The sequence below is a fragment of the Gobius niger genome, assembly GCF_951799975.1.
Source record: "Gobius niger genome assembly, chromosome: 4".
In the NCBI taxonomy this organism is placed as follows: domain Eukaryota; kingdom Metazoa; phylum Chordata; class Actinopteri; order Gobiiformes; family Gobiidae; genus Gobius; species Gobius niger.
In genome coordinates, this window is record NC_136855.1 from 33,337,910 (window position 1) to 33,351,711 (window position 13,802).

General features: G+C 40.2%; 1 protein-coding gene across 1 annotated transcript in view; it reads left to right on the forward strand.

Moving 5' to 3' along the window:
• The window catches only part of pkp3b (plakophilin 3b), a 34,731-nt gene extending 21,850 nt beyond the window's left edge, over positions 1 to 12,881 (forward strand). The window contains exons 11-13 of the mRNA XM_079554703.1: positions 674 to 869; positions 2,373 to 2,460; positions 12,598 to 12,881. Coding sequence (XP_079410829.1) covers positions 674 to 869; positions 2,373 to 2,460; positions 12,598 to 12,639 — 326 coding nt within the window. The 3' untranslated portion in view covers positions 12,640 to 12,881. The remainder of the gene's footprint in view (positions 1 to 673; positions 870 to 2,372; positions 2,461 to 12,597) is intronic.
• The last annotated feature ends 921 nt before the right edge of the window (positions 12,882 to 13,802 follow it).

A 13,802-nucleotide genomic window follows, 5' to 3' on the forward strand; every position in this document is an offset into this window, starting at 1 on the left:
TTGGAACATGTCGGGGGAGGAAAATACATAATTTTAACATTTTTAAACTCTGTATAGTCCCTTTAAATCAAATTTTTGTAGAAAATATAATTTTTCCTTAGAGACAGAACACACCCAATGACATTACTCAACAGTACTGCATACATTCATCAAAAATACAAAAACTATGGTCTTTAACTAATTCAGCTGCAACTTTGAATGAAATTATACACAATCTTTTGCTCATACTGTAAGTTTCCCGTCGTGTCCAGTTTGGTTTTGAATATCAAAATGTCCTCCTCATCCTAGATTTTGTTTACATTAAATGTAATGTGGCATTAAAAATAAAGTATTTAAGCATTAAATTAAATTAGAATAATTCATTTTGACTTGCCGACATCTATAGAAACCACACTTTTGTTGCTTTTGTTGAGCTAGAATCTTCAGCTGCATTATGTTACCGCTTTTCTGTTTTGTCTTTGTCACATTTCTGCTTTCCTGACACAGCAGATTTACCCAGAAGTGAAATTGATATTCCCATCAGGATTTTGAAACGCTATTGTGTTCTCTCTAATGCATCATTGGCCGAAGTTTACTCCACTTGTTTAGCTAAGACAGCTGAGATTTCTCCATTTACCACAATTTGACGACAGCATTGTTTAACAAAACGTCCACATGTCGTGTCCCATTGCAGCCAAAAACATGGTGAACGTGCTGGTGTCCAAGCTGCCGTCTGACGGCCTGCAGAAGTCCCCCTCCAGTGAGGCGGTGGTCAACATCTGCGGAGCGCTCAATCACCTGGTCAGTGGCAGCTCCCTGGCAGCCCGGGACATCTCCTACTTCAACGGTCTGCCCAAACTGATGGGCATCAAGAACACCCATGACAACAGGTCAGACATCTCTACACACATCCTGGTCACTATCTTTAGTTTTGTTGGTTAGGAAAAGCTACATTTGCTTAAAGTAGTGTATTCACACATTTTTACAACATTAAGTGTTCTGATCATTAAACAACTTGTGCATTACAAATATGTTATATCAGTAATTATGTTGCAGCATTTCATAAACTAAAATACAAACACTGAGACCTTCAGCAGTGGCCAATACTATTTTATTTCATGTGGACACAGGCATAGTCTGTGACTCAGCCTGCATTGATTAATGCTATTGCTAGCATTAGCACTGCTGTTAACTGCGGCAGTGTTCTACGGCAATTAAGAATATGTTTGTGGAGTGCAAACTGAATTCAACATTTAACACATTGAGTGCCACGCTTTTTTGGGGGATTTAGGTGTAGAGTGCCAACAATCCAGACCATTTTTTTGATATTTGTAGCACCACAGTGTATTCTACGTTATAGCTATGCATCGGTTCCTGAGAACTGTAAGCCAAACAGAGGCTAGTTTTGATCAAAATCACTGATTTTTTTGTAGAAACAGAGATAACGGGGGTTTATGCAACACTCGCCTTTCTGATTAACTCCTCTCTCCAACTCTCTCCTCCCCTGTCATATGTAATAATATATATGAAATGTCCAGATCTAGACTTTTCACAAGTTTTTCATGGTCATTTATTTCACTTCTGTTAATCACAGAGCTACCAAAATCTCACATAATGTGTATCAGAGTGTCTAGTTTCGCAATATAAAAAAACGTTTTTAAGAGCTTTCAAATGAAGAGTATCCATATTCTCTTTAAGTTGGCAGCAGTTTTGTCTTTAAATGGTGAGAGCCCAAACAGGAATTGATTCAGTATCAGATATTTGGAACCGATACCCGATTCTGTATTTTTTTTTTTTTTTCCTGGTTTATGTCTGATACCAGTTTTGTGAACGGCACATCCTTAATAAAGATTAGTCAGATATTCGTGACTGATTCAAAATGCATCTACCATTTTAACATAGTGGAAAACTCTATAAAGTAAATGCATTTTTGAAGCAGACAGCGACACTATATACTATTGGCATACTATTAGTATTAAAGTTTAGAATTGAATAAATGTATCTGCATACCATCCATTAAAAAGATGTACTTGGTAGTGAAGCCAATTTGCACTCTAAAATAGTTTCTGACCAATGAAGGTGATTTTAAAAACACAGGTGAGACGATGTTTTTTTAGTTTTTGAGAAGGAATGACGGAATTTACAGTGTTTTTCAAGAGTTTAGCTTTGCACTGCACAGACCTAATTAGTTCATGTCCTCAAATCACCCCTGTTTCCTGTTTATGTGTTGCCTGTCACATTGTGCCTAATGTTGAGACTAATTTGTAACCTTTTGCTCCTCTGCTGGACACTGTCAAGGATTTTTGGGCAGATAGTCATCGCTGTGGAATTTCCTGCTTGTTGTCTATTGCTTTTTTGTCTTTTTTGTTCACCTCTCATTGTGTTCTGTTTAGCGGTGGGAGTTTGAAAGCGGCCCGGGCGGCCTCCACCGTCCTCTGCAACATGTTCCAGTACAGCAAACTGCACAAGGACTACAAACTGGTGAGACACGTCGCACCCAGTCACTCTCAGAAATCACAGCCCCGGGTAAACACCGCTGATAACTGTGTAATCCCACCGTTTACCAGAGAGCCTCTCTATCGAAATGACCACACAAGAAACACTGACCTTTTTTTTATATAAACATATCATTTTAGTGTTAGTGATTTACAATATTGAGAAGCAGAGTTGTCCTTGGTTGCTCTCTTTCCTTCAGCGATCTCCACAGCAGTTTCATAAAGTCAGCAGAAGGCATCCCTCTCTTTGTCCGGGCACAAAACAGGGCCCCTTTTTTACAGTGTTTTGAGAAGAGCACATGCTTCAGAAGCCCATGTGAATAGAGGCGTTGCCCGTGGTAACAGGGACTCTCAAGGCTTTGCCGCGGAGAATCAGGGGCGTCCAGAACATCACTCACTGTTTTCACTCACCCCCACAGTACTAGCTCTGTGTGCAAACCTCTCCTCATAACTCTTCCAGATCTGTGAGCTGGCACTGCCATCCTCCAGCCTCCTGCCAGGCCCAGACTCCATCACTCCGTTTGTTTGTGCTGATTTACTGTAGCCATTCATGCGGCTGTTGAGCTCTTTAGGCCACCTCCCTCACCGCACACTTAACCTCTTGCTGCATGTAAGACTAAGGCTAAGGTGTGCTTTACTGTCCTCTATTTTTAATTTGTCCTCTGCATTTGACCCAAGCTTTAATGCTGGTGAGGCAACCCGTAAGGAGCTGTGGCTAGCAGGGATCACCAAAGCACACAGAGCAGGGGTGTCAAACTCATTTTGGGTCTTGGGACAAAATGCAGTGTTGTGGGCCACATATAATGTAAACAGGAACAATATAATGAGAAAACATTTCTTAAAAGGGACTATACAGAGTTTAAAAATGTTAAAATCATGTATTTTCCTTCCCCTAAATGTTCCAGCCATGTCCTAGAATGAGCTCAGACCTGTTCACCACAACTGCCTCTAAAATCCTGCACTGTCACACAAAAAGGTCACTTCGGGTCCAAATCGCCGTCATGCACGAGCTTAATATAGAAGGTGCAGTTACACATATGACCTGAGATGGCAGTAGTGAGCATAAAACGGTCAACTTGCATCTAGTCTCTTTAATAAATGAATAATAATAATGAGCTGTGATTTTAGAGCAGTGCTGATTTGGTCTAAAGCCCGACAACAAGACTCATAGATAATAATAACGGCTTATAATTGCGCTTTTCCAGCCTGGCTCACAATTTTCTCAAAGTGCTCCACTATAGTAATTATTCAAGCTGCTATTGTAGCCACAGCCGCCCCTGGGCCAGACTGACCATTTACCACGTGGGTATAATGTGTTGTTTATATCCTGATCTGGACACATGTGGAATCTTTCCTTTTAAACATTGTGGCTGCCTCCTAGTGGCTGGGGAGAGCATTGTTTTTTTTAGTTTATTTATTTGAACAGGGACAGCGTACAATATACATTTAAGGGGCTAGATGCAAGTTTGCCATTTTATACTCACTACTGCCACCTCAGGGCATACGTGTAACTGCAGTTTCTATATTAAGCTTGTGCATGACGACACTTCGGACCTGAATTAACACATTTTTGAGTGACAGTGCAGGATTTTAGAGGCAGCTGTGGTGAACAGGTCTGGGCTCATTCTACACATTAGGACATTGTTGGAACATGTAGGGGGAGGAAAATACTTAATTTTAACATTTTTAAACTCCGTATAGTCCCTTTAACCTCGAAAGGAGAGATGCATTGTACCAGGTTGTAGCACTTGAGCTAATTTCCACCTGCAGTCCCTGGGCTGGGTGATGTCCACAGACAAAGTCTTGCGGTTATTTCTTTAACGATTCATAACTCTGCACCAGGATGGGAGAGAGACGAATAGGTGGACATGATTCCTGAGCAATAAAAAGTTATTCCTGGAGCTTTTTGGCTGTACGGATCCTTTTTTCCATTTTCTAGTTCATCTGGTTTCCAGCACGCCTTTTCAGTTTCAGAATGTGTGTCTTTGCGTAGGACGACAGCTACCTGTTCTAAACATTACAATTCTAAACATTACCTTGTGTGTACATTTTGTTTTGAGAACTGAAATTTTCATTCATGAAAAACTTAATTTAAATTTAAAGTATGATAAAAGACCTGGTTTACATGGGGCATTTAAAAGCATTTAAAGTCAATGGCTAATGAATTATGCCAGAATGAAGGTGTTACAACTGGCATTAAATCTTAAAGATGTTTTTTTTTTTTTCCTTAGAGACAGAATCCACATAGTCAAAAACACACAAAAACATGGTCTAAAACTAATTCTGCCTGAACTTTGACACCATCATTTGCTCAAAACAAGTTGCCCGTTGTGTCCAATTTAGTTTTGAAGTTTGGTTGATTGGATGTTTACAAATCTAGCCTAAAAAGCACTAAAATTGACTTTCTGTCACCTGTAGAAACCCTGAAAAACATCTGGCTGATTGAAGTAGTTCTGCTGATTCAGGCATTGATAAAGACACTAACAAAAAGTGAATCATTTATCATTTTTGGCACGACCCCCCTGATGAGAATCGCTGTTATATTTGACAATACTGCATTGGGGGAAAATGCAATGAAAATCTAATGAGGATTGCAAATGATTGAGTTATCAACACTTTGAACGGCAGAGTAGGGTCCATAGCACCTCAAGCATCCCCAAAGTATAAGAAGCTCTCAGAAAAGGTTGAAGACCCCTGTAATGTGCAGAAGCCAACCAATCTACCTTACTATAAACATGCTGTGAAACCTTGCGCCCCCTACTGTCTAACCTGTTCCTTAAGATCACGCACCCAGTCTGGGTTCATGCATAGTCTTCCTTAACCTCACTCTTGTTCTTTGATGCATGCTTTTGTATCTCAGTAGTCCTTGCTTATAGATGCCATCTTTAGTCTCAGTCTGATCTCCCATGCTTAGGTTTTCATCCGCCTAACGATATGGGACACATAAAGTGATGGTGTCGTACATGGACTCCAGCTGAACTGCAGCAGACGCCTGAAATGAAGAGTTGATTGCATGTCGGCCGACAGGAAATGACTGCCTGTCCGCTCTGTTTTTGTAGGAGCTTTGTTTTTTGGCCCCGTTTTTTTTTTTTTTTTTTGGGCTTCTTCAAACTGGTGATAAACGCAGAGCGAGGCGGCCCCACAAAAAGCACTGGGGCGCTGTCTCATAAAGATGGATTACGGTGAAAGTGGAGGGAGGTTATTATGAGGCTGGATTTTCCATTGTCCTACCTGTAACCCACTATTACAAATTTGAACAGAAAATCTCAGTGTCAGAAGATTTACAGGCCTTGTGTTTTACTGCTACAGTAAATGAAACTATTTAAGCGCTTGAATATATCATATTTATCGGACAATAAAACTGCTTGTAAAGATAAAACTCATAGACGCAGCCCTTTTGGACCGTGCTGTTCGTGTGTAAGTCCTGATATTACTACGAAAATAGCTTATTAATATATTTTTGTGATGACTTTGCGAATGTCTGCAACAAAGGCAAATCCCCCAGACTTAAATGACTCATAAGTGGAGGTTTTGTGGGTTAAGTGCTTGTTCTGTTGTTTTATTTTGGCCACTTTTAGAGTTGCAGACTGTGAATCATGTGTTTATTAGTCATCAGCAGATACAGTGGCACAATAGATTTCCTCTGTGGCTGCAGGAAGTACATCCTCTGTGTGTAAACAGTCCAGTTTGTCGTCCGAAGCGCTGCTAACCTGCGACCACAGTGTATGTAGCAAGTGCTCTTAGTGGTTTATGAAAGATACTGCAAATACTGGGTTGCCATCAGCTGCATGAGTTCAAGTTTGTGAAAAAACTCAGACTGCAGATCTGTATCACTGAGCTTTAAAGCAGAACTAAGTAACTCATGCCCCTAGAGGCCATAAGCGTCACTGCAGGTGTCGTAGCAAGTTGCGTTTTTTTTTACTCATTAATTGTCCTTGAGTGTAAATACTACGCTGACAGAAAAGAGGGAAGAGGGAAATTCTACATCTAATTACACAATGGACATTTTTTCTTTCATTCAAACTTGCCTGTAAATTCTGTTTAAGTGACGCTAGCCCATAGTTAGCTTTGCCCATTAGCTTGTTAGCTTCTTCTTTGTGATTACATTCATTTATATTGCGCCTCCGACCCGAAGGCAGGAATGCTGCAATTGTGTTTTTTTGGGGGAGATGATAGACCCTCCAATCCTCCACTTTGTATTACCCCCAGGGGGACTACGAAAAGGATTTATTAAGGTAAACAAGTTACTTAGTTCTTCTTTAACTTTAAATGGGGACCTGATAGCGGACAAGTGCCAGGACTTTGGAAGAGGAAGAGTATGTTTACTGAAAATGGGAACCAAAACCAAAACATGTCAATTTAAAGGGACTATTCTTATTCTTTATTAGGATCCCCATTAGCTCCCACTGATGTCCTGACACAATAAAAAATTACAAAACAGTTAAAATAGAATACATGAATGTTACACATTTCATATAATCATTCAACCTTATAGGACACATATAGGACATGGTGACTATTGCTCACATGTACTGAGCTAATTGACCTTTTACTTTCAGCTTAAAGTGTTTACTCTTAGTATTTCTGATGTTAAAAGGAAACGCGTTTCAGGCGTTTGCTCCTCTGTACAGAACAGTTCTTTTCATTGAGCTACTTTTGGGTCTGGGAACAACCAAAGAGTTTGTTGTCACTCGGCAAGCCCGCTGAATAAGTTTGTTAAACAAAAAACTGGGCTGTTTGTCCATCAAAACTTTGTGCATGAACATGAGGAGACCGGCCTGTAGTTTGGCCTCAACCAAAACATTAGTGTGGAAAGGACAGTGGATTACAACTCGAGCTGCTCTGTTCTGAGCAATCTGAAGTTTCTGAAGATGCTTTTGTGTAGCATTGGACCACACTATAGGGCAGTAATGTAGGTGAGACAATACTATGCTTTGGACAACAGTTTTCAGAACAGGAGTTGGGCAGTAAGCAGAACATTTCTTTGCCATAGCTATACCTTTGCACATCATACCAACAATATGATCAATTTGATCTGACCAAGACAATGACTGATCCAGTCTGATACCCAACAGCTTTACTTTACAGATACTATATCTGAGTTTAAAAATGTTAAAATTATGTATTTTCCTCCCCCTACATGTTCCAGCCATGTCCTAATGTGTAGAATGAGCCCAGACCTGTTCACCACAACTGCCTCTAAAATCCTGAACTGTCACTCAGAAAGGTGTTAATTCGGGTCTGATGTGCCGTCATGCACGAGCTTAATATAGAAGGTGCAGTTACGCGTATGACCTGAGATGGCAGTAGTGAGTATAAAATGGCAAAGTTGCATCTAGCCCCTTTAAAGGTGCATTATGCAACTTTTTATGTGGAAAAAAAGTCGATATTTGTGCAGATTTGACCTTATAGTGACCCAGTGGCTGTATGAGTGGTCAACATGGCGCCTTTACTTTCCATCACTGTGGCCTCAAGGATTCTCCTGGATCAATTGTTTGGAAGGTTTTCACTGCTCACCAGAAAACCTACACAACAACTGATCCTGGAGCATTGTAGAGACACCGTGATGGAAAGTAAAGGCCCCATGTTGACCACTCATACAGCCACTGGGTCACTATAAGGTCAAATACGAACAAATATTTACTTTCTTCTTTTTTTTTTTTTTGAAGGTTCCACCTTTAACCTCTTAACCCCCACCTGAATCAAGCACATTTTCTCCAGTTTGGCATTACTCAAATCTAAAAGCTTCTTGAGAAAAGCGTCAAAATAATAAATACAACAAAATTAGCAACAGAAGAGCGACAAAAACTCATTAAACAAGTGACAAAAACCATGATTAAAAAGTGATGAAGAAGCAAAAAAAGAAAAGCAACAATAACACAATAAAAAAAGACAAAAACACGACAACAAAGCAACAAAAAGCAAGGAGGAAAAGCGAGGAAGAGAACAAAAAACATGACCAAAAAAAACACAAAAATGTGTAAAAAAAAACTACAAAAATGTGTCAAAAAAAACTACAAAAATACGACAAAAAAACTGCATAAACGCAACAAAAAACAGACAAAAAAGAGATGATACTACGACAAAAATGTGACGAGAAGCTTTTAGATTTGGGTAAAGCGGAGCTGGAGAAAATGCGCTTGGTTAAGACATGATGTGGTTATAAGAGGTTAAACACATCATGTAAAATGTATTTTTTTTATTGTGAATAATCAACATAACAACACAGTTTGATTGTTTACATCATATTTGGGGAGCACAAAATGGTCAAGTTCATAAAAACCTCTACATACTGTACCTTGAAATGCACAATTTTCTGAATTATTTGGCCCATTTTCAATAATTATCAATTATGCTGATTGTCTCTCAGCTTCAGAGCCGGACTGATGACGCTGTGACTGTATGATCTTTGACCCAAACACAATTGTTGTCTTACTGTGTTTTTTTTGTTTTTGCTTTATTGTATCATGTGTGGACACCTGCTGCATAATAATTTCCTTCGGGACAGCAAAGCTGAACCTTGATAAGTTGGTTAAGCATAATTAAATGCTGACGACTATTTTAATAGCCGTCATGTGCGCCAGAATGCAGAAGTTGAAGTGGGTGTTGGCCGATGGTCGACTTCCAGATGGTTTTTCAGTCCATGTCCGCACACATCCGCCCGGTTCCCACTCGACCTCGCCAGCTCCGTTTCCATTGGCCTCTGGTCCGCCCACCTTCCCCTCCCCTGTCCTCCCTGCCCCAAATCCTGATGCCTGGATCTCGTTAGCCCCTGGCCAAAGTCTTATCTCGGGATTTTGGCTCAGCAAAGTTAAATATTTTCTTTGTAGCTGGAGGGCAATCTTGTTAAGTAAAAGTCTTCACAGAACTGGGAGTGACTGCGTTGCTCACAGTCATGTCGTGTATTAGGACATCAGAAGTGGCGTAATAGGATTATTTTTAACTCAAATTGTAGACTTTCAAATCAAGCTGTAATCAAACCATGAGAAATAAGAATATGGAGGATTACATGCTAACAATAACAGTATGTATGCAAAGTATGTAATCTCTTTTGACTTACTATACTTTCTTTTTTTTTCTGTCATGTCAAATAAAAAGGGGTTACTTATCTGTCCCAAAGCCACCTCTGCAGTGTCTGTGCGTCTGACCCGGTTTGTGTTGACGTGTGGTTGTGAGTGATGGCGCTCTGCAGGAATGTGGAGAATCTGGATGAGATGTTGAGGGTTCGCCTGCTTCGGGTCTTTTGGGAGTTTTAAAGCAGACAGTGTTTAGGTGGTCTTGGCAGAGAAAGCTCCGCAGTCACATAGTCCGCAGAGCAGTGAACCCAGCACCGCAAACAATGTGTTTATCTGCTGCTACAGCCACTGTCAGTGTGTTTTTTCCCCTCTGATTGACAGCATGTTGTCCTTGGCTTTAAATTTAGGATTGCATAAGTTACTGAGGAAGACGTTTTATCACTTCTGTGGAAGGGCTAGTCCATTTCTGAGAAAAACTTTAATGTGAGTAGGAGCTTATTAGCTTTGCTTCGTAGTATTTCCCAGAGATAGCAGCCAAACCTGATGAGACTTAAGCGAATATTCACAGTACCATGACTCTGACTCAGGCCAAAATGAGTCTCACATTTGAAATCACTCAAGCGGAGACGATGGTGTTGTGGTTAGTGCTGCTGTGCATGTCCCGGATCACTGTTACAACCTCAGTGTCTTAAGTTTGAGTCCCGGAATCCTTAAATTAAAAGAAATGTATTTGTGTATTTGTTTTGATTAACTTCATGATAGATTTTTCTTTTACAGTACCCGTCTAAAGTTTGGAAACACTTTTTATGTTTTCTTTATTTTCAACATTAATCACATTGTGTAATTCTCAATGGAGCTTGAAGCATTAAACTATGAACAATCACGTGGGATTATGTAGGAAAGAAAAAAAGGGTGAATTTACTCGACGCATGTTTTACATTTTACATACTTCAATGTGGTCAATGCTGTGAAAATTTCAACTGAGTGTGTTTAGTGGAGTTTTAACCTTTGTCCCACACCTTCATTTAGGTAGAAACTTTAAAACCAGGTCATTCCCAAACAAAAAAGTACATTTTTGAGGTTATAATTGAGTAGAATTCAGGCGTTCTGCTCTCCCAAAATTTCATCTGATGGGCCGGGGAGCGACTGTATTTTGCGTTGCATTATGGGTTACATTTGTCTTCGCAACTTCCGGTTCTGTCTGCCGTAGTGTCTTCTTCTAAAAGAGGAATACAATTCTGTAGCTGATTTTTTACAATGCAGACTTTGACTGTTCCGACTCCCTACATTTGGGGGCTCGTACCTCCCGCCCCCCCTCCTGCCTTCAGCGGACACTCAGCCACGCACTGCCCCGCTGTACGGTCACGCCAAGCTCGGAGCCTCGAAGGTCGGGCAGGATAGCTAACCACTGCCCCGGTGTCTGTGAGCTGTCCCTGGGAGACTATAGTAAAAAGCAGCATGTCATAAGCACTGACAGCCTCTGGTTATCTCTGTCTACCCAATACAACTTTATCATGTCTGTGTTTTTAACGTGAGAACATCCAGCTGTGTCAAACAAGTCCGTAGCCGAGCTGCTAACCGCTGGAGCCAACTAGCTTCTTAGCAACTAGTAGCATAGATCAGCTGAAAACAAGTATTGTGCACTAATAATGTCAATAAAGCCGGTAACTATATAAAGCAGCCTTTGAGATGATCACACACTGAGTCGGGCTTGATGCATTTGTGGTTTATTGTGGACTTTTCATCAACAATGAGCTGTAGGCGATTGTCACAAGCTAACGGGGCTAACCTGGAATAACCACTGTCCACTGGCACATGGGCTGGATATGTGCTTAAATACTAGGGAGATCCTCACGTAGACCATGGGTATAGGGCAACACTTTATAATAACTACACCTTATTTAGCCTTTATACATGATGAGTTAACAGTTAATTAATCATGAACAATGCATTAGTTAAGTGTGACTAACACTTAATAACTAGGCCTACTTAACAAAGGAATGAGTCAAGTATGAAAAACGATTCATTATGAGTTTGGCATTAAATGTAATAGTTAAAGCAGTACTAAGTAACGTGTTTACCTTAATAAATCCTTTCCGTAGTCCCTGTAGGGGTAGTACAAGTGTTTATGGGATGATTGTAGGGTCTTTCATCTCCCCCTGGTGTCTCTGGACAGAAAACCATGTTTGCAACTTGACTGCCACCGGACCGGAGAAAGCAATACACACATGTAATCACGAAGAAGAAGCTAACATGCTAACGGGCAAAGCTAACTGCGGGCTAACGTCACTTTAAACAGTATTTACAGCCAAATTTGAGTGAAAAAAAATATTTCCATTATATAATTGGATGTACAGTATCCCTCTCTCCCTTCGCCTTTTCTGTCAGCGTAGTATTTACTCTCCAAGACAATTAATAAGTTAAAAAATCGTAACTTGCTTCTACACCTGCAGTTGCGCTCATGGCCTCTGGGGGAAGAGTTACTTAGTACTGCTTTAAGTAGTTATTAAGTGATGAAGTAGTATGATGAATTAAGTGCTAACTCATCATTTATAAAGGCTAAATAAGGTGTAGTTATTATAAAGTGTTACCGGGTCTAGCTGTAGTTAAAGATCCATAGGACATGGCAGTAGCAAAGAGGGACTAGTTAGCCCCAAAACAGCAGTTATTTTTCAGTCAAGAGCTCCTTCCTACACTTTAAAAATCACTCGCCCCTGATGTCTAAATCAATCAATGGTTTTGTATAGCCCAACATCACAACAGGAGTCGCCTCACAGAGCAGGCACAAACACTCAAATCTGACTGTAGTAGTCGACCCAACACCTAAACGGAAAGAGCTCAGTGAAGGTGCACCGCTCACAACTATAGCGCCCCCTGGGGCATGGAAAATTGCAGTTTTTATGATATGCTTGCAATTTGGCCCATACACCCATCCCACCAAACAAAAACATAAAAGACAGCTATATATTTGAATGATGTGGGCGTGGCCAGGGCTAATTTTGTTTAGCACTGGCCTGTATTGCCGCTTGCTGCTTTAATTTTAATTATTGTCACACTGTTGATTTATTCTATATCTTTCTAATAAAACCTTTGAATGCTTCTTGCAGAAAGGATTTTGCCGCCGAGACTTCACAGACGCCACCATCTAATCCACGGCGTGTCACAGAGAAGCCCGTCCCGCTCCAGGACGCAGAGTAGGAGAGGAGAATCGGTTAAAATGTAACTCACAGACCGTAACACAGCGGAGGACTTGGGACTTGGCAGAAAGAAAACAAGAAGAGTGAGAAAAGGTTCAGCTTGTGTGTGTTCGATTTTGTTTGACTTGCATCAGGGTGGTGTGGGGACATGGATTTACTGGTATTGACTCAGATGGTGGAGTTTTTCTGCCAAAACATAGCTGGACGGTCTTTTCGGTTTGTCCATTAGCAGAACCGGGTAGTTGTGCTTCTCATAGAACTTGTCACCGTTTCTCTGTTGTCATTTCTTTTTTTAATAGTGTCTGTACATGATGAGATTAGAAATACTAAAATATCATTCAGCATTTTAGATTCACAATACGCTTCCTGCTGCTGCTTGTGGAGACTGAACATGTCACTATTTTGTTAAGCCTATTTCTCTGAGAATCTGTCATAGAGATAAACCCTAGATGTAATGTTTTATTTTTGTGTAACTATGGCTTCTGCTTTTTAAAAGTTGTGCAATGAGGCAAGAGAAGTAAACGAATAAAAGAGCCGTAACTGAATCGACTGTGAGTTTGTGTTACTGGGCCGGATCTCAGGGACAGAGCAAGTTAATGTTACCCCAGTTCAGCAAGTCACTTTCAGTAGCTCGTCCACGTTATACGCAAATATCGCCCTCTGCTGGTTGGGTAGGTTAGTGTACAGAGGTGGGTAGAGTAGCCAAAATATAAAAAAAGAACTGTTTGAGCGCAAAAGATCTGATTTAAGTTTCAATATTGACATACAGGCGCTCGTCATATAAATAGAATATCATGAAAAAGTGCATTTACTTCTATTATTCAGCTTTAATTGTGAAACTAATATATGATCGACTCATTACATGCAAAGTGAGATATAGCCTTTATTTGTTAGAATTTTGATGATTATGGCTCAGCTTGTAAAAACCCTAAATTAAAAATCTCAGAAAAAATGGACTGTAAGCCACAATCATTAAAATTATAACAAACAAAGGCTTGACACTTTGCATGTAATGAATCTATATCATATATTAGTTTCACATTTTAAGTTGAATAACTGAAGTAAATGCACCTTTTCATGATCTTTTAATTATATGATGAGCATCTGTAAATGCT